The sequence below is a fragment of the Asparagus officinalis genome, chromosome 3 (genome assembly GCF_001876935.1).
Source record: "Asparagus officinalis chromosome 3, Aspof.V1, whole genome shotgun sequence".
Classification (NCBI taxonomy): domain Eukaryota; kingdom Viridiplantae; phylum Streptophyta; class Magnoliopsida; order Asparagales; family Asparagaceae; genus Asparagus; species Asparagus officinalis.
Window position 1 is genome coordinate 10,107,378 of NC_033796.1, and position 20,496 is coordinate 10,127,873.

General features: G+C 41.1%; 4 protein-coding genes across 4 annotated transcripts; 1 reads left to right on the top strand and 3 right to left on the bottom strand.

Annotated features, from left to right (window-relative positions):
- On the bottom strand, window positions 1,536-4,844 carry LOC109832926. The gene is made up of 5 exons (XM_020400423.1): window positions 4,247-4,844; window positions 3,784-4,176; window positions 3,270-3,698; window positions 2,756-3,133; window positions 1,536-2,682 (listed from the first exon to the last, which is right to left on the bottom strand). The coding sequence occupies exons 1-5, from the start codon at window positions 4,407-4,409 to the stop codon at window positions 2,387-2,389; spliced, it is 1,659 nt and encodes a 552-aa protein (XP_020256012.1). The 5' UTR covers window positions 4,410-4,844; the 3' UTR covers window positions 1,536-2,386.
- On the top strand, window positions 8,847-10,403 carry LOC109834603. The gene is made up of 2 exons (XM_020402639.1): window positions 8,847-9,894; window positions 10,201-10,403. The coding sequence occupies exons 1-2, from the start codon at window positions 8,847-8,849 to the stop codon at window positions 10,401-10,403; spliced, it is 1,251 nt and encodes a 416-aa protein (XP_020258228.1).
- LOC109834604 (uclacyanin 1-like) lies at window positions 14,181-15,353 on the bottom strand. The gene is made up of 3 exons (XM_020402640.1): window positions 15,176-15,353; window positions 14,375-14,536; window positions 14,181-14,323 (listed from the first exon to the last, which is right to left on the bottom strand). The coding sequence occupies exons 1-3, from the start codon at window positions 15,351-15,353 to the stop codon at window positions 14,181-14,183; spliced, it is 483 nt and encodes a 160-aa protein (XP_020258229.1).
- On the bottom strand, window positions 15,350-20,496 carry LOC109834605 (uclacyanin 1-like). Its single transcript, XM_020402641.1, has 3 exons — window positions 20,328-20,496; window positions 20,154-20,234; window positions 15,350-15,519 (listed from the first exon to the last, which is right to left on the bottom strand). Exons 1-3 carry the CDS (start codon window positions 20,494-20,496, stop codon window positions 15,350-15,352), a joined length of 420 nt encoding a protein of 139 aa, XP_020258230.1.

The following is a 20,496-nucleotide window of genomic DNA, read 5'->3' on the forward strand; positions in this document are numbered from 1 at the left end:
GACTCTAATTCCTACAAGGACTCTCAACTTACCAAAAATGGTAAAGAATTCCTAAAACATTAAAACTTCTAAAAAGACTCCTTATGATTAGGAAAGTCCTCCGGTTAAATCTGAGATCAAATCGGATTTGTTTCCTAAACAAAACAGACTCGTAAAAAATGAACAAAACTACAAATATCTCTCAAACCGTAAGGAATTTGGCGAAACTGAGAACGCAAACCGAACCCAAAGGGGTCAGTTTGGATGGCTCCGTCTCGTCGAGATAGTCGATTTTCATATATAATTCGTCCAATTCCGACGTACGGTTTGAAAGTTACGGCCGTTTCTTCGAAACAAATAATTTTCTTCAACCAGACCCACATTTGGGTTTGCGACTGTTCCACTTTGATATAAATGTGTCTACTAAGTGTTCTACATCACATTACTAAAGTTGCAGCACCTATAATGCGAGCTCCAGAGCGTAAGAAAATGAAACAGCCTGAGCCGGAGGGTGATAATATGTAAAAAAAAAGGAAAAGTGGAGGGGTGTAAGTGAAAAAAATGGAAGATAAATGGAAAGTTGAAGAGATTAGTGCAGGTGGAGTAATATATCAGAGGCTCAGAGTACTGGGAAGCTGGTGGAATACTTTGATGAATTTCTTTCTGTACATAAAATTAAAGGGGTAAAATGGCGATAACTTACAAATGAATAATATACATGAAATAAGAATTGGAAGGACATAACATTGCTTTTCAGGTACCTTATTGTTACAAACTTGGGAATTGTTTCATGGGTGTTATATTAGTGATGTGCTATATCACTGTCAGGAAAAAAAATAAAATAAAAAGAAGTAGATATAGAATGTAACTGAGATAATTTGGGTGACTAGCGTGGGATTTTCAAATTTTTAGAACCTAATATAAATTAGAAACGAGTTAGGGATTTATATGAAAAAGTACGTCAGAACCTCGTGCATAAATAAAATTCCGATAAATTTAGCAGCAGAACCCGCTCAGAAAAGATTCGGGGGGCATTGTTGCCCTCATTTCCCGCCAAATTCCCAAATCTACTCCCAATTCTTGAACCAATTTTCGAAACCCTAATTCCCTCTAGAATCTCCAAAACCCTAATCCGGCCCAATTTCAACGGTCAAGGAGGAACTAGGGCAAATAATTGGGACGATGGGCGGCAAAATCTACCGTATCAGGTCCTCGAGAGGAGTTCTCGGTAACCTCATATCGAATGTTCAAAGGAGCCTGATGTTTGTTCGTCGATTAAAATTGATTAATTTTCCTTTTTTTTTGGCGTAGTATACTTTTCTTTCTAATAGATCTCATATTTTTATGTTATCGATGCTTTGTTTAATTTTTACTAACATCTGTTTTGTAACATTGTTAAGAAGAGAAAACGTCAAATGCTGTTTATTTTTCCACTAAATATGAGATGTTGATGGTTAATTTCTTAGTGGAGAAAAAAAAGAAAAGAAAATCTGATAAAGAAAACACCTAAATATGTTTCGAGTGATGTCTTCCAAAAAAAAAAAAAAAAAACGAAATGGGTTTCCAAGAAATGGAGTAAAATCAACTAGTGCGAGTGTGCCACCTCACCCTCCCTATTGATTTCAAAGTGTGAACCAAACCAAAGAAAAGAAAACTTTATAGAAAATAGGTGTCTTATAACGTGGCTTCCTGGTTTCTTGGCCAACTGACCAGCCCCTAAATTGCAGAATAAACTTCAATTTCCAACCAGATTACCTTGTCTTACAGTTCTAAGAAATGTAATATGTAGAAGTTGCGCATGAATTTTGAAATGTATATTTTGACTTTCTTTCATGTGCCCCTTATTTCTTTTAACTTATCCAGTATCTTAGAAATCTTCTAAATAAACTTGGAATGAGCTACTGGACCTAAAGTCTGAGAAGAGCTCGGTTGATTAAGGGGGTGTAGGAATAGTAAGAGGAAAGGTTTTATTGGATTCAAGTCGCAGAAAATGTCACCTAAAACTAGTTTTTAATGTCACCTGAGAAGAGCTTGGTTAGACGTTCCTCAAAATTTTCACAAGGGATGCTATGGCTGATAGTTGAAGATGATCTTTTTAGAATATACGCGACTTCTAGATTTATCTATAGCAACCCTACATCTAAGAAAAAGATAAAAAAAAACCACCTTACATTATTGGGAGTGCTCTTTATTTATATAGTACTGAACTACTTTGTTTGATTGCTCAACAATATACAGAAATAGCTTAGTCATCTCATCATAAATTAAACAATAGGACACTGGTTTGACAAAAGAACTCACTGTTACGATGCAGTGTGAACTAAAAGAATCATAAATTGATCAAAGTAAATCACTCCGTATTAAATTCTTATAAAATCTTCAATAATCATCTGCCTTATCCCATTGTTCACTTGAAGAGTTTCCTCCCATACCCATGTCGGGGACTAGGTGCATATTTGGGTGGAGAAGGTTGTGTAGTATTCTGCCATGTTGCTGGGAGGACATTAATGACCAGCTTCTGGCCCTTTTGGCAATGCTCTCCGTATGCTTTACCACAGATATACCATTTTCTTCCAGGACTTGCAAGGGTGACCACGTCATACCCTGTAGTCAGAGCCTCACTCTCTGGTGGCACATGGCATGCTTGAAATGCAGGGCCATCAACTTTAAAGACATTGTGTTTGCCCACAACATACTTGAAAACTGCAACATAGAGTTAGTAAGTTTTGTGCACATTACTTGAAGAAAATTACTGCGTGCAGAGATATGGATATACCTAGTCTGTCACCAACGTGGAATTCTTTGTCTTCAGCCCAAGCAGTATAGTTGAAGTCGAGGGTCCAGCCATAATCATCTCCAACTATGAATTGCTTTCGTACTGGCAATGCAGAGGGTGGTGGAGCTGGAGTCTTCCATGCCGGGGAATTCAAAGGGGCATTAGAGGAGGGGAGGACATTAATGACTAGTTTTTGCCCCATCTGGCAATGCTTGCCGCTGGCTTTTCCACACATATACCATTTTCTTCCTGGAGACGCAAGGGTGATCTTGTCATATCCAGTGGATAGAGCCTCAGTTTCAGGAGGTACATTGCATGCTTGGAAGCTTGGACCGTCTACTTTGAGAACATTGTGAACCCCGACAGGATACTTGAAAACTGCAACAATCAATCACGAGGTCAAAACTAGTGTTGGCTTCGTTTCGTTGTAGGAGCAATGAAATTAGTAAATACATGCAAGCCAAAGATGAAAATTTAAGATTATGTTTACGAACATAGTTGGGTAAGTCGATACCTAGGATGTCTCCAACTCGAAATTCTTTGCCTTCAGCCCAAGCAGTGTAGTTGAAACTGAGAGTCCAGCCCTTGTCATCTCCAACAAAGAATTTTCTCGGACCTGTGGGAGGGGCTACAGGTGGAGTCTCCCACTCTGAGTAAGTTGGAGCTAGTGCTGGAGCCTCCAATGCTGGAGAATTCAAAGGAGCTGCTACAGGAGCATGCTCCATTGAAGGAGAAGGGAGGACATCAATAACTAGCTTCATCCCTGACCAGCAATGCATGCCCTCGGCTTTTCCACATATGTACCATTTCTTTCCAGGAGTTGCAAGGGTAATAACATCATTCCCAGTAGCCATAGCTTCATTCTCTGGCGGTACACTGCAGTGCTCGAAGGCTGATCCGCTCACCTTGAAAACATTGTGAGCTCCAACGGCATAATTGAAAACTACAAGAACAAATGTGCATTCAACATCCAGATTATTGCAACATTTAATATTTACCACAAGGTAATTGGTTAATAGATAACATACCAAGCGTATCTCCAACTCTGAATTGTCTGCCCTCAGCCCAAGCAGTGTAGTTGAACTTGAGGGTCCAACCCTTCCCATCTCCAACAACGTGTTGCTTCGGTCCGGTATATGGTGAACCTGATGGAGGTGGAGCTTTCCATGTCGATGGTGATGAATAGTACGGAGCAGGAGCTTTTTCATTAGCCGGAAGCACATTGATCACCAGTTTCATACCCTTTTGACAGTGGGTACCATTGGCCTTGCCGCACATATACCATTTCTGACCTGGGCTCGTAAGCATTATCACGTCGTTTCCGGTTGCCATTTCCTCACTCTTTGGGGGTACATTGCAGGCTTGGAAATCAGGGCCGTTCACTTTGAAGACATTGTGTTTTCCCACAACATACATGAAAACTGCAAGAAGTAGATTTTAGTTCAAGAAGATTCACATATTGTTCGATAACTGAAGAGTAATTTCAAATACCAAGAGTGTCGCCGACTCTGAATTCTTTGCCTTTGGCCCAGGCATTGTAGTCGAAGTTGAGAGTCCAGCCATAGTAATCACCCACTATGTGTTCGGTTCCTTGAGCAAATGCTAGAAGAGCGAAAAAGACGACGGCTAGGATGGCAAGCTTCTTGCAACCCATTGGAACTAAAGATTTTCTTGGCTAGCTTCACTTTCAGTTGTGTGTTTGCAATGTTATGGTGTTTGGGGTCTATTTATAACAATTTGATTGTGAAAATGCATTGTTGAGAGCCTAGCCGGACAAGCAGATCAATGACAAGATGATACATTATTGTAGAAGCAACTATGTATTTGAGGGAGGCAACATGATTATTCCCTAAAATCCCTTAGACAAAATCGAAACCGTGTAGTTTGAAAAAGTCTGATGTATCCATATGGCGTACGAATGTTGAAAGAAGAATTCTAAAAGTAGTATCTTTAGGAGGCTGCGGGAGGATGGTACTAGCTCTGTCTATTCGCCATATGTTTATTCACCAATTACAAAAGCGGCAGGCCTGCAGCTTTGGAGCTCTGATCCCTGTAGCATTGCTTGTTGGAATCTTGTCTCAACTGGTTGCTCTCAGGTTAGTTACTGACTTGGGGCACATTAAATTTCAATTATAAACTTCCCATGTTTTGACGTACATACTTATATATTTCAAACTGGGGAGCATAGGTCTCGATACATACGTATTTTCTTATAGTAGCTCAACATTCAATCTGATGAAGAACCATTAAAAATCTTGATTGGATATAGATATTAATGTGGATACTATGGATTAATAACGCCTGGTTATCAAAAAGTTAAAAAAATGAGGCTAACCTTAAAATTTAAAGTTTTTGTTTTTATTTTTCCCCGCTGAAAAAAAATCTTATTACTTTAGATTTACAAGAAAGTTATATGAGCTATTAGCCCTTGTCTCACTATGTTACTAATATATTTTTCATCTCATGATTTCAATGTCCTTGTATACTGTTTAATGTATTCGGTCATTCATTTGGTAATATGTTCAAATTCGTAGTAGTTACAGTATTGAGTCAAAATTGAGGCAGACCTTTTCTCCTTAAATCTTATTGCTGGCTACCCAGGACATAAATAATAGAACACAAATGCTTCCTTGTTTAGATTCATTACTTCCCTGTGCACTTATCTTTTTACAGTGTAGTTACTGATATTGTTATTAATATATTGAGAATATTTGAGGAGAAGTAGATGAGAAAGTTAGTTTCCCTCTTCTTATCTATACATCAGTTACACAAAATGCTTACGCTATAATATATTTCTTTACCTCATCATCATCAACAAAAACAACAGCTCCTAATTCTGGTTTACTGTGAGATGAAACTAGGCTCAGGTGGGGCCTAAACTCACTCCACACTATTAATTAGTTGCTAACGAGCAAAATTATCATGCACATTGCAATGGTATTAGTGTGGAAAAAGCCAAAAATATTTGTTTAACCATTTCATTTTAGAATGAAACAAAAAAGAAAATGCATAATTTGACCATTTAGTTTTTGTGTCAACTCATTTTGTCACCAATTAGGCAAAGTAAACAATCTTCTGCTTGATACACATTTCAAACCAATTCACAAGGTATGTTTAAAAGGTTCGTTAAACTAAACCATATTACCAAACTATCGAAGTACAAAGTGAGTTAAAATATAATCAGTTGAGTACACTGGGGAGAAGAGTGATTTGGGAAGTGGTCGGGTTTAAAAATTAATAGGCTAAAACTTTGGGTTTATATACAAAAACTTTGGCTTTATATACAAAAAAAAAAAAAACCTATAAAGTGGTAAAAATTGCCAAAGGATCAATTATCATAACATGAAAACCTGTAGAGCTCACAGTTATCAAAATAATATCTCGAAACATGTAGAACTTACAAAAGTAGCTCCAAAGGGGGCATAATTAATATAACAATCTCAAAGTGGTTAAATTTGCTAAAATTATCAGAACAAATACTGAGCTATTTTCCCCCTTGGTTGTTACTTTAAATGTGCGAGGCTTGGTGCACCAGCAAAATTTTCTTGCGTAGGGGTCAAGACTGCATTATGACTGTTGTGCAAGAAAGAAAAACTAATCATGAAATACTTGTTTAACTCTCCAATTTCTATAAATATGACTTAGTTTCTTGGTTGGATGTTCCTCTTGAAAAAAGATAATTATTGTAATTAATAATAGACTCTTGGGTAAGAGCTCCCATACAAAAGAAACTTCTTAATAGGGTGAACTTGCTCACTCTAAAATATCTAATCCCAGCATGTGTGTTCCCATGGATTCTTAACTATGGATTTTTAGGGGACACAACACCCTATCCGTGTGTTGTTGACATTGATGCTTCTTACCTTCCATTTGAGCTGCCATAGCAGTCAACAATCATGTTTTTTTTTGGTCAATGAAAAAATTTTATTCATTCACCAAATGTAAGCTTTTAAGAACATCAAGAACCTCCTATGTGAGGTTTCAAAAATTCAAAAAAAAAAAAACAAAACAAAAAAGGATCATTTTTTTCTAAGCTATTTACAGAGACTAATCCATTCTTTGAATATATCCGGCAAGGAGCTATTGAGGACAATGATCAATATATCCATCTTGATTTCCTTTACCAATTGGTCTTTGCTTTTGCACTGTTGCTTGAAAATTCTGCAGTTGCGTTCACACCAAATTTTGTACAAGGTGGTAGTAAACGCCAGTCTTTTAATTTTCACTTTGTCTCCTCTACCTCTAAGCTTGTTACAGTACCAATCAAGAAGGTTATCCCAATTGCATGCTCTCCATTTGAATTGGAGCCATAACATCACCTGGTTCCAAATCTCACTTGAGAAAGGACAACAAAAGAACAAATGGTCTCTGTTCTCCTGACCCGAACACAAAGTGCAATTATTTACATTTACGATCCCTCTCATCATCAATCTATCCTTTGTCTGTAACCTGTTTTGGACAACAAGCCAACATATAAAAGAATGTTTAGGATAGTTCAAACCTCCCCAAACAGTGTTGCTCCATCGCACTTTGCTAGCATTATGGGAGAAAAGCTTGTAAAGAGAAGAGAGCTGAATTTTGTTATTTTTGCAGCAAGAAGCTAAGAGATGTTTCGGATTTTCCTCCCCTCCACATTGAATCAGAGCATAGTCTCTAATTTTCAACATCTGCTTCCAAGTCTAAGAATCCCCATTTTTTGCTTTTACTTGCCAGATGCTGTCTCTTTTTAAGTAAATACCATGTATCCATCTAATCCACAGCAAGTCTTTGTTGATATGTACATACCACAGATTCCTCAAGACAGAAGCTCTGTTCCAGTTTGCAGCAGAATAGATACCCAAGCCTCCCTGATCCTTAGACAAGCAAATTTTCTCCCATGAAACAAGAGCAACTTTGAGTGACTGTTCATTTTCCCCCCACAAAAAACCCCTACATAATTCATCCACTTTTTGAAGAACTTTCATAGGTAGATAATAACTTGAAGTCCAATAGATTTGAACTCCAAGGATAACACTTTTTATCACCTGAATTCTGCCTGCATATGATAAATTTTTACATTTCATCCAGCTCTGCAGTTGACCATTAATCTTGTTAATAAGAGGGAGGCAATCAACATAGGACAGTCTCTTATGCAGGAGAGGAACTCCAAGATACTTAATTGGCCATAATCCTTCTTTGAATCCCAGACATTCTTCAATTTGTTTTTTGACAGTGTCAGTGACTCCACCATAGTAAACTGAACACTTATCAGGATTAGCTTCAAGGCCAGTGACAGCACTGAATTCTTTCAAGCATTGATACATGTTAGAATAAGTTTATTGGGTATTGGGTTAATGGGCTGTGACCCGTTAACCATACTCCTCTTTGTATGCATATATATATGTATTCTTAACTATCTTAATGACTCAATTGATTAGGGTTTTTGATCCTTCAACATGGTATCAGAGCGATACCCTCCAAACCCTAACCCTTGTTCTTAAAAAAAAAAAAAGTACTAACCTTCTCTGCTCTCCTCCGCTCCGCAACCGGACTTCACCACCCTCCAAACCCTAACCCTCGACGACGGTGCCGGAGTCTCTTCGAGCTGCTCACCACCGCCCTGCGTTTAGTTCTCATCGCCGCCATCAAAAAAAAAAAAAAAAACAAAAAAAAGGGGGGAAGAAACTGATCGGAACCCTAAAGGACAAGCGGATCGCTCACCACCGCCCTGCCCTTTGTTCTCATCGTCCTCTCCTTTGCTAGATCCGCTGAGCTCCAACCTCCTCTAGCCGCAGACCTCCGACGATCCTCTTTCCTCCAGCCTCGGCATAGTCAGCAAAGAAAGCATCCTCGTCTGCAGCATATTTCTCAACAAGTGGGCGGAAGACACGATCAGAGAGGAGAGCCTTGTCGGTAATAAGATAAAGAAGGTCAACTGCCCTTTTTTATCTTTTAAAGGCTAACTGCCTTTTGTTTCATTAAAAAAAAGTGGGGGAATGTCGAGAAGGACTGACGAAGGAATCTTGAAACTCTGTCCGCTTATGTGTTAATCTCAAATCAAAGGATTCTTTGATTAAAACTCCTTTTTGCTACTACTGACTATCCTATAACAATGTCTTTTGATATCTCCTCTGATGTTACTACTGTCACTACTCCTACTACTGAGATTTCTGCACCAAAGGTGGTTTTGGGAACCACGGTAAAGTTAAATGGCACAAACTATCTTCTTTGGGCACATGCCTTTCGTATTTTCATTGGTGCTCAGAACAAATTAAATCATCTTCTGGCATCTCCGCCCCTCACTACAGATCCTACCTACAGTTCATGGCTATCGTCTGATTATTGTGTTATGACTTGGCTTCTAAACAGTATGGAAGCACAGATCAGTAGCAGTGTTATGTTCTTAACCACTGCGAAGGAGATGTGGGACAGCCTGAAGATTATGTACGGGAATGAGAAGAATGTTTCCCGTGTATTTGAGATCTATGAGCGACTGTTTGCACTGAAACAGGGAGATAGATCAGTTCCTGAGTTCTTTGGTGAGTTGAAGGGACTGATAGACGAACTGGAGATGCATCAGCCTGCAGTAGCTGATGCAGCGACGCTGTTGGGATATCGCCGTGACCTGGCGGTGTCCAAGTTTCTTTCTGGATTGCACCCTACCTTACAGTCCCAGGTGAGGGGACAGATATTGGGTGGAGATACCGTTCCTTCACTAACTGCTACATTCTCCAGAGTTATGCAGGTCTCTACTGGTGTTACTTCTACCACTGCACCGTCTCCACCTTCAGTTCATCAGTCTGCCATGTTCTCTAGTCGAGGCAGAGGCCGCGGTCGTGGTCGTGGTCGTGGTCGTGAGTCTGTGGGAGGACGTGGCTCCTTTAGTGGGCGACATGGTGATTCTGATAGGGGTTCACGTCAGTGTAGTCACTGTGGGAGGACCAATCATGTTTCTGAGAAGTGCTGGGAAAAGTTTGGTCGTCCTCAGTGGGCTCAGGTCGCTGACGCCGAGTCGACTCGCACGTCTATTTCTGCTACTACTTCTGGTGGTCCAGCTGCTACTGCTACCACTGTTCAGATTTCTCAGGCAGATTATGAGCGATTACGCCAGCTAGAGCTCTCTCAGAACAGTCATTCTGCTACTCATGCATCCTCTTCAGGTATGGATGCTTACATAGCTTCTTCTCACAAACCCTGGGTACTAGATTCTAGAGCCTCATCCCAATATGACAGGTATAAAGGCATTGTATCTTTAACATCTTTGTAATAAGTTTCCCTCTATCCGCATTGCTGATGGTAACTCTTTCTCCAGTTCATGGTGATGGAGTAGTTCATGCTACTTCATCTTTGAAACTATCTGATGTGTTATATGTTCCTAAATTTCCTGTTAGCTTATTATCCATTAGCAAGTTTACAAAAGCACATAACTGTAAAGTCACTTTCTTTTCCTCTATTGTGTTTTTCAGGACCTAGCAACTGGATGACGATTGGTTCGGGGCATGAGAGAGGAGGTATGTACTATTTGGACCATAGTGTGTCAGATACTGGTCTTGTTGCATCACAGCCTGACTCTACCTACTGTGGCCACTGGCGTCTAGGTCATCCTTCACTGCAAAAGCTTAGATCGGTAGTTTCTATTCAGCTTCTGTTTCTTATCATTAGGTTGTGAGTCGTGTGAACTGGTAAGTCACATCGTGCTACTTTTCAGAGTCGTGTCAATAAACGCAGTAGTGTTGCGATTTGAGTTGGTTCATCGATGTTTGGGGTCCTTACCGTGTTTCATCTGTGAAAGGTTTTCGATATTATTGTCTTTGTTGATGATTTCTCTCGCATGACTTGGTTGTATTTGTTAAAAGAGAGGTCCGAAGGTCTCCGAATGTTATTGAACTTTTTTATAATGAAATAAAAACGCCAGTTCTCTACTTCTGTATCGTATTCTTCGTAGCAGATAAACGCTTTGGAATATATGAAAAATGATGTTACAAAATTTGTGGCACTTAATGGTATTATTCATCAGGACTTCATGTTCTCCATTCACAACAAAATGGAGTTGCTGCAGAGAAGATAGCATATTCTAGATGTTGCGTAGACAATATGATAGCATTGAATATTCAAGTATTTGTGCGTCTGATGCTGTAATAAATGCCTGTATTTGATTAAATCGCATTCCTTCCTCTGTTCTTGATGTTTATACATTCATGTCTTTATACTATATAAAAACAATTTGTTGTGTTCCTCGCGTTTTGGTTGTACGGTTTTGTTCAGGATTTGACACTGGTTGTGAAAATTGTCTTCTAGATCCATTAAGTGTGGGCTTTTGTTGGATACTCACGTACTCAAAAAGGTATAGGTGCTATCATCCTCACCAGAAAAATATTTTGTGTCTGCCTTTGATGTTACCTTTTTGGGGGGGCAAGTCTGCCCCATATTTTTCTCTCAGTTTCCACTACTGCTGGTTGTTCCACAGTACACGTACTTATTATGAATCTACCATATACGTTATCTGCTAGCTGAGGCTCGACGCGAAGGCTCTACGTACATACTCTTGTCGTCCTAAAGTACATGCACTCTGTCCTCTGTCCTGCTGACTCTTTCACCTGCCAGCTGCAGGTCCATCTCATGTTGAGACTTCTATCTCTTATGACTTGGATATTTCTATTGCTCTTCGAAAAGGTAAACGGTCTTGCCCGAAATATCCTATCTCTCTTTTTGTCTCTTATGACCGTCTCACCCCATCCTTTCGTCAGTTTGCATTGTCCTTGTCCACTGTATCTATACCCAGGTCACATGAGGAAGCTATGTTAGTACCAGCCTGGAAGCAGGCTATGGATGAGGAGATGAATGCACTGCTTTCTAGAAGGACTTGGGATTTGGTCTCTCTTCCTACTGGAGCGACTGTGGTTGGTTGCAGATGGGTGTACACCTTGAAATATCGTCCTGATGGGTCTGTTGACCGATATAAAGCTCGCCTGGTTGCTAAAGGTTATACTCAGACATATGGCATCGACTATTTTGAGACTTTTTCTCCTGTTGCGCGTCTCAACTCCATCAGAATTTTTTTCTCTTTAGCTGTTAATATGGATTGGGCGATGCACCAACTAGATGTGAAGAATGCTTTCCTTTATGGTGATTTGGACGAGGAGGTTTATATGGAGCAACCTCCTGGGTATGTTGCTCAGGGGGAGAATATTATCTGCAGGCTGAGGAAGGCCATTTATGGGTTAAAACAAAGTCCACGAGCTTGGTTTGATAAATTCAGCAATGTTATTTCTAGTGTTGGTTTCCAACGTTGCCAGTCTGATCACTCTGTCTTTCTTCGACGCACAACAACTGGCTTGGTTATTTTAGCAGTATATGTTGATGATATTCTACTGACTGGGAGTGATTCTGTTGCCTTAATAGAAACTAAGGAGTATCTAAACCGTTATTTTATCACCAAGGACATGGGAAAGCCCAAGTATTTTCTTGGGATTGAAGTTGCATATCAAAAGCATGGCCTGTTGTTATCCCAAAGGAAGTATGTGCTAGATTTATTAGAAGAAACAGATCTCTTGGGATGCAAACCTGCAAGCACTCCAATGGAGGCAAATGTTGATTTGTGGCGTGATGATACTTCTTTACTGGATGATGCTGGACGATATAGGAGACTGATTGGGAAGCTAATCTATTTAACAGTTACCAGACCTGATATTACATTTGCAGTAGGTGTACTGAGCAGATTTATGCACAAACCTAGAGAGGTTCATTGGACAGCTGCTCTAAAGATTTTGGCATATGTCAAGAGTTGTCCTGGTAAGGGATTGCTATATAAGAAGCATGGGCATACTCACATTTCGGCTTTCTCTGATGCTGGCTACGCACGAGACATGGGAGACCGAAACTCTACCTCAGGATTCTGTACTTTTGTTGGAGGTAATCTTGTGACTTGGAGAAGTAAAAAACAAGATGTAGTATCACGGTCTAGTGCAGAAGCCGAATATAGAGCAATGGCTCACACTGCTTGTGAGATGGTTTGGCTACGAAAGTTTATGACAGAACTTGGTTTTGATCAGCCTGGACCCATGCCAATGCATTGTGACAACCAGTCTGCCATTTATATTGCACAGAATCCTGTGTTTCATGAAAGGACAAAACATATTGAAGTTGACTGCAATTTTGTCAGAGATGCTTGGGAGAAGAAGATAGTGTCTCTCATATTCACTCCATCCTCACAACAACTTGCTGATATTCTTACCAAGGCTACTTCTTCAAAGGTGTTTTCTACTATATGTGACAAGCTGGGCATGATGGATATCTATGCTCCAGCTTGAGGGGGAGTGTTAGAATAAGTTTATTGGGTATTGGGTTAATGGGCTGTGACCCGTTAACCATACTCCTCTTTGTATGCATATATATATATGTATTCTTAACTATCTTAATGACTCAATTGATTAGGGTTTTTGATCTTTCAACAATACAGACTTTGGACTGAGAGTAAATCCCCTTTTGCAAAAAGAAGAAGATCATCCGCAAATACAAGATGAGTGATTTTTAGTCTCCCACATCTAGGATGGTATTTGAAATTATTCTCATTCTTCAATTTATCCAATCTCCTAGATAAATATTCCATCCCTAGAATGAAGAGATAGGGTGATAAGGGGTCAACAATCATGTTGGAAAGCATGCGTGGAGACCTATATCTCCTTTGTTAAGAAATAAACATGAATACTTTTAAAAAAAAATTCTTCAAAAAGGGTGTTTTGATCTGACTATTTGATTGCTGCAATTTTCACAGTAGGGTGAACCGGCTTTTATAGATAGAAGTGCTCTTTATTCATATAGTACCAGACTGACCTGTTTGATTGCTCAACAACATACAAACACAGCTTAGTCATTTCATCATAAAACAAATAACAGGACACTGACTTGACAAAAGAATCAATATGTAAAATGATTAATGTAAATCACTCTGTATTAAATGCGTACGGAATCTTCGATTATGAACTCCATCATTCCTTTGCTCACTTGAAGAGTTTATTCCCATACTTATGATGGGGACTAGGTGCATATTCCGATGGAGAAGGTTGTGCTGCTCTACAGCTGGTAGGACATTAATGACCAGCTTCTGGCCCTTTTGGCAATGTGCTACATTTGCTTTTCCACAGATATACCATTTTCTATCAGGACTCCTAAGGGTTATCACATCATACCCTCTGCTCAGAGCCTCACTGGCCAGCGCACAGGGCACGCTTGCCTATCTACTTTAAAGAAGTTATGTTTGCCCACAGCGTACTTGAAAACTGCAACATAGAGTTATTAAGTTTTGGAAGAAAAATACTATCTGCACAGCTATGGATATCCCTAGTCTGTCTCCAACTCTGAATTCTTTGCCTTCAGCTCAAGCAGTGTAGTTGAAGCCTATGGATATCCCTAGTCTGTCTCCAACTCTGAATTCTTTGCCTTCAGCTCAAGCAGTGTAGTTGAAGCCGAGGGTCCAGCCACAATTGTCTCCAACTATGAATTGCTTTGGTTCTGGCAATATTGAAGGTGGTAGAGTTGGAATTTTCCATGTTGGTGAACTGGAGGGGGCATCAGAGGAGACAGGCAACCCTGAAGGGAGGACATTAATGACCAGTTTTTACCCCATCTGGCAACGCTTGCCGTTTGCTTTTCCACACATGTACCATTTCCTTCCTGGAGTTGCAAGGGTGATCATGTCGTATCCAGCAGTTAGGGCCTCAGTACCAGAGGGTACATTGCATAATTGGAAGCCAGGGCCATCAACTTTGTAAATGTTGCGAATCCCAACAGGATACTTGAAAACTGCAACAATCAATCGCCAAAGAAAGCAAAGGTTAGCTTGGTGTAGCAAAACTAGTCCATATCTCAATATTTGCAAAGGTACCCCTTATCTCAATATTTGCAACTATCTCAATGTTAGATAGGGTTTCTGTATATATACCTGTTAACCATGCATATCTACCGACAAACACAACACCCCCCCGCCCCCCCCCACCTCCACCCCGCACCCCACCCCAAGGGAAAAAAACAAACAAAAAACCCCCCCAACAACCCCCACCGAAGGAAAAGGCGGCACACATGCACACACAGATCACCAGCTTGGCAAGAAAATATTCCCAATAAATCAAGCCAATCAATCAACTCTGTTGGATATTGTGAGTAAGTAGTACTTGCACTTATTTTGCTTAATTTTTTTTTATTAACGGAATGGTACAAATTAGGCCCGCATCAAGTTAATGTGAGTAGTTTTACTTTTGGCGGATCACGCCCCCCCCCACCCCACCCCACCCCACCCCACTAAAAAAAAAGTTGTTGGTTCCAGGGTAGTTGCAAATGTGCATAATTTAAGGGTATATATAAAAAAAAACCTTTAGATCAAGTCTTTGAAGATAATAGTAAGCAGCTTGATTCCTAGGATGTCTCCAAGTCGAAATTCTTTGCCTTCAGCCCACGCAGTGTAATTGAAGTTGAGGGTCCAGCCCTTATCATCTCCGACAAAGGATTTTCTTGAACCAGTCAAAGGGGCTGCAGCTGGAGCCTCCCATGTCAGAGAATTTGAAGGAGCTGCAAAAGGAGCATGCTTCATTGAAGAAGGGAGGACATCAATAACCAGCTTCATCCCTGACCAACAATGCTTGCCTCAGCTTTTCCACAAATGTACCATCTCTTTCCAGGAGTTGCAAGTCTAACAACATCATTTCTGGTAGCCATAGCTTCATTCTCTTGCTGCACACTGCAGTGCTCACATTCTGGACCACCAACTTTGTCAGAAGCATACTTAAATACTACAAGAACGAATATTGCATTCAACATCAAGATTACTGAAACATCTGATACGGACTACAAGGCAATAGATAATGTACCACGTATATCTCCGACTCTGAACTGTCTACACTCAGTCCAAGCAGTGAAGTTGAAATTGAGGGTTCAGCCCTTACTTATCTCCTACATTGTGTTCTGTTGCTCCAATACGTGGTAAATCTGATGGAGGCGGAGCTTTCCATTGTTGGTTTGGGTGTAGACCAAACCTGTCAGGCGAGCTCGAGCGGGCGAAGAGCTCCTTCAGGCGAGCTCGGCGAGATCTGCAGGCGAGCTCGTGGTCGAAGTTCAGGCGAGCTCGACGACGCAGCGCAGGCGAGGAACTCCAAGCGAGCTCGGGGTTGAGGCAAGATGCAGACGAGCTCGGTCGACATCAAGCAAGCTCGGAGTTGGGTCGACGCAAACAGGGTTGAATCAGGCGAGTTCGAGCACTCGTTTCAGTGCGGGACAGGTTGTCGACAGCCCACCTAGGGTTTTGAAACCCAGAGCCCCCCCTCTGTTGCTTTTTTTCTCTCTCTCTCTCTCTCTCTCTCTCTCTCTCTCTCTCTCTCTCTCTCTCTCTCCTCACACGTTCTCCCTCTCTAGCGGCGGCGAAGCTCCTTCTCTCCCCTCTCGCTATTTTTTTTCCAGCGCTCAGATTTGAGGGGAAAAATAAAAGAGAGAACTTGGAAGAGGGGGATTTAATTTAAGAGGGAATTAAACACTGTAGCTATAATGTTAGTATTACATTTATTGAGAGATCTCAAGTTTGAGATCTGCTCTTACATTATAATTTCTTGTTAATTAATAAGAAATTAATTGTGGCTCCAAAGGACGTAGATAAGTTTGCCGAACCTCGTTAAATCTTAGTGTACTTTTTTCTATATTGTGTTTTTGTTGTTTTAGGGGTTTAGCGTAACCCCGGGTATTCCCCAACAATTGGTATCAGAGCTTAAAACGATTTAGAGGAAGTAGAATTCAAGTGGGAACAATGGCTGCAGATGAAAGAAATGTGAGATTAGATAAATTTGATGGATCAAATTTCAGATTCTGAAAAATACAGATAGAGGATTATCTGTATCAGAAAAATCTGTATCAACCCCTCTCGGGGAAGAGGCCGGATTCTATGAGGAAGATGAATGGAACCTTCTAGACAGACAAGCCCTCGAAGTTATCAGATTGACGTTAATTCGTTATGTTGCGTTCAATATTGCGAAGGAGAAGACCACGACGGGTCTTATGGTAACACTCTCAAATATGTATGAGAAGCCATCAGTCACGAACAAAGTTTATTTGATGAGACAGTTATTCAATCTGAGAATGATAGAAGGCGCGTTAGTAGCACAACACCTCAATGAACTCAACATGGTCACAACCCAATTTAGTTCAGTTGAAATTAAGTTTGATGAGGAAGTTCGGACATTGATACTTCTCTCTTCCCTATAGAAAGCTGGAACGCTACAGTCACGGCTGTGAGTAGCTCATCGGGAAGCAACAAGTTAAAGTTCGATGACGTTCGTGATCTGGTTATGAGGAGATCCGACGGAGAGAGTCGGGTGAAGCTACAACCTCTTCAGTATTACATACATAGTCAAGAGGTAGAAATTTAATCAAAGGAAACAGACGAGACAAATCAAACTACAGAGGTAGATCAAAGGACAGGAGGTCCAAGTCAAGGAATCCAAGCAACAGCTCGAAGGCTATCGAGTGTTGGAATTATGGAAAGACCGGACACTACAAGAATCCGTGCAAAAGTGCACAGAATGAGAAGGAGGTGAAGGCAGAGGTGAATGTCAATTCCACCTCAGGAGGAGACGATGTATTGATATGCTCTTTGAAGAGCAAGGAGGAAACTTGAGTGTTAGATTCAGGAGCGTCGTTCCATGATACTTCTCAGAAAGAATTCTTCGAAAAGTATGTTCTCGGAAATCTTGGATATGTATACCTTGGCGACGATTAACCGTGTGCTATTATGGGCAAAAACATAGTAAAATTAAGTTGAACGTGTCAGTATGAGAGCTGAAGGATGTCAGACATATTCCTGATCTGAGAAAGAACTTAATATCCGTAGGTCAGTTGGCTGGCGAAGGATACACTATGACCTTTTATGGAGATGATTGGAAGATCTCAAAGGACACAATGACGATTGCCGAATGTAAGAAGACTGATATCCTGTATATGACAAGAGGTGCACGTTGTTTGATCTCAGTTGCAGCAGGTAATGAGACTTCAAAGCTGTGACACCGGAGACTCGGTCATATGAGTGAAAATGGGATGAAGGTTATGCACACAAAGGTAAAACTCACAGGTTTACAATCAGTAGAGATTGATATGTGTGAAGAATGCATACTTGGAAAGCAGGAGAGAGTCAATTTTCAGACAAGTGACAGAACCCCTAGGAAAGAGAAGCTAGAGCTCGTTCACTCAAATATTTGAGGACCAAACACCACCACGTCCATTGGTGGAAAACACTACATGACTTTTATTGATGATCACTCTCGGAAAGTGTGGGTTTACTTTCTGAAGTACAAGTCAGAAGTGTTTGAAGCATTCAGGAGATGAAAAGTCATGGTCGAGAATGAGACCGGTCTAAAAATAAAGAAGCTCAGGACCGACAATGACCATAAGTAGAAAGACATCGGATTCAAGAAGTTCTGCTATGAGTACAGGATCAGAATGGAGAGAACCATGCCCGACACGCCTCAGCACAATGGTGTGACTGAGCATATGAATAGAACGTTGACAGAGAGAGCTAGAAGCATTCAGATATAGTTAGGTCTATTGAAACAGTTCTGGGCAGAAGCAGTCAACACAACAGCTTACTTGATCAACCAAGGTCCATTGGTTCCATTGGAACACAATACCATATGAGGTATGGTGCGGAAAGGAGGTAAAACTCTCACATCTCAAAGTTTTCAGTTGTGTAGCTTATGTACATATTAGTGATCAAGGCAGGAATAAGCTTGATCCCAAGTCTAAGAAATGCACTTTCATCGGCTATGGTGCATATTAGTGATCAAGGCAGGAATAAGCTTGATCCCAAGTCTAAGAAATGCACTTTCATCGGCTATGGTGAAGATGAGTTCGGCTACCGTATTTGGGACAACGAAAACAAGAAGGTGATCAGGAGCAAAGATGTGATATTCAACGAGAAGGTGATGTACAAGGAAATGCACAAGATAGATGATTCAGAGAGCGAGTCAACATTTGTAGATGCTGATGATGTTCCGAGTAACCTCTCGGAAGAACCTAATACAGAAGGTCCTCAGCCGAAAGAGCCTGTTGGACAGAATGGTGTGCAGGAGCCCGACACACCAGCTTCGATATTGAGAAGATCTTCTCGTCCTCCTGTACCTAACAGCAGATACATGAATTATATGTTGCTGACAGATAGAAGGGAGCCTGAAAGCTATGATGAAGCTTGTCAGAGTGGAGATGCGAGCAAGTGGGAGCTTGTCATGAAAGAAGAGTTGAAATCTCTGATCTCCAATCAGAAATGGGAACTAGCTGAGTTGCATATGGGGAAGAAGACGCATCACAACAAGTGAGTGTACCGAGTGAAAAAAGAACATGATGGTTCCAAAAGATACAGAGCCCGACAAATTGTCAAAGGATTTTAACAGAAGATCTAAGAAAGTAAGAATCCAGCGGATATGTTGACAAAGGCAGTGACTTTTCAAAAACTGGAGTTGTGCCAACTTCAGTTGGTCTTCATGCATAAGTGATGAAGGCGGAACCACACAGGAGGAGGTGCTTGTTGAGATAGCCTGCTGACGGCGGTTTGGTCTCCAAGTGGGAGATTGTTGGTTTGCGTGTAGACCAAACCTGTCAGGCGAGCTCGAGCGGGCGAGGAGCTCCTTCAGGCGAGCTCGTGGTCGAAGTTCAGGCGAGCTCGACGGCGCAACGCAGGCGAGGAATTCCAAGCGAGCTCGGGGTTGAGGCGAGATGCAGGCGAGCTCGGTGGACACCAGGCGAGGTCGGAGTCGGGTCGACGCAGATGGGGTTGAATTAGGCGAGCTCGAGCGCTCGTTTGAGTGCGGGACAGGCTGTCGACAGCCCACCTAGGGTTTCCTTATAAAAGGAAAACCCAGAGCCCCCCTCTGTTGTTTCTTCTCTCTCTCTCCTCATGCGTTCTCCCTCTCTAGCGGCGGCATAGCTCCTTCTCTCCCCTCTTGCGATTTTTTTCCAGCGCTCAGATAGAGAACTTGGAAGAGGGGGATTTGATTTAAGAGAGGGAATTAAACACTGTAGCTACAGTGTTTAATATTGTATTTATTGAGAGATCTCAAGTTTGGGATTTGCTCTTGCATTGTAATTTCTTGTTAATTAATAAGAAATTAATTGTGTGGCTCTTGAGGACATAAGCAAGTTTGCCGAATCTCGTTAAATTTTGGTGTACTCTTCTCTATATTGTGTTTTTGCTGTTTTAGGGGTTTAGCGTAGCCCCGGGTATTCCCCAACATCCATGCCGGTGGTGATGAATAGTATGGAGTAGTACTTTCAATAGTTGGGGAGAACATATTAATCACAAGCTTCATCACCTTTTGACAACGAACACCATTAGCCTTGCCACAAATGTACTACTTTCTACCTAAGCTTGAAAGTATGATCACATCATTACCAGTGGCCATTTCCTCACTCTCGGAGGGCGCAATGCAAGCCATGAAGTCAGGGCCATTCACCTTGAAGACGTTGTGTTTTCCTACAGCATATATACTTGAAAACTTCGAGAAGCGTATGTTAGTTCAAGAAAATTCAGTCAGAGTTCTACAGCTGAAGAGTAATATGAAATTACCAAGAGTGTTGCCGACTCTGAACTCTTTGCCATCAGCCCGAGCGCTGTAGCTGAAGCCAAGTGTCCAACCATAGTGATCAACTACTATGTTTCCAGTGCCTCGAGCCAACGCTGGAAGAGTGGTGAAAACAATAGCGAGGATGTTAAGCATTTGCTTGCGGTAATCCAT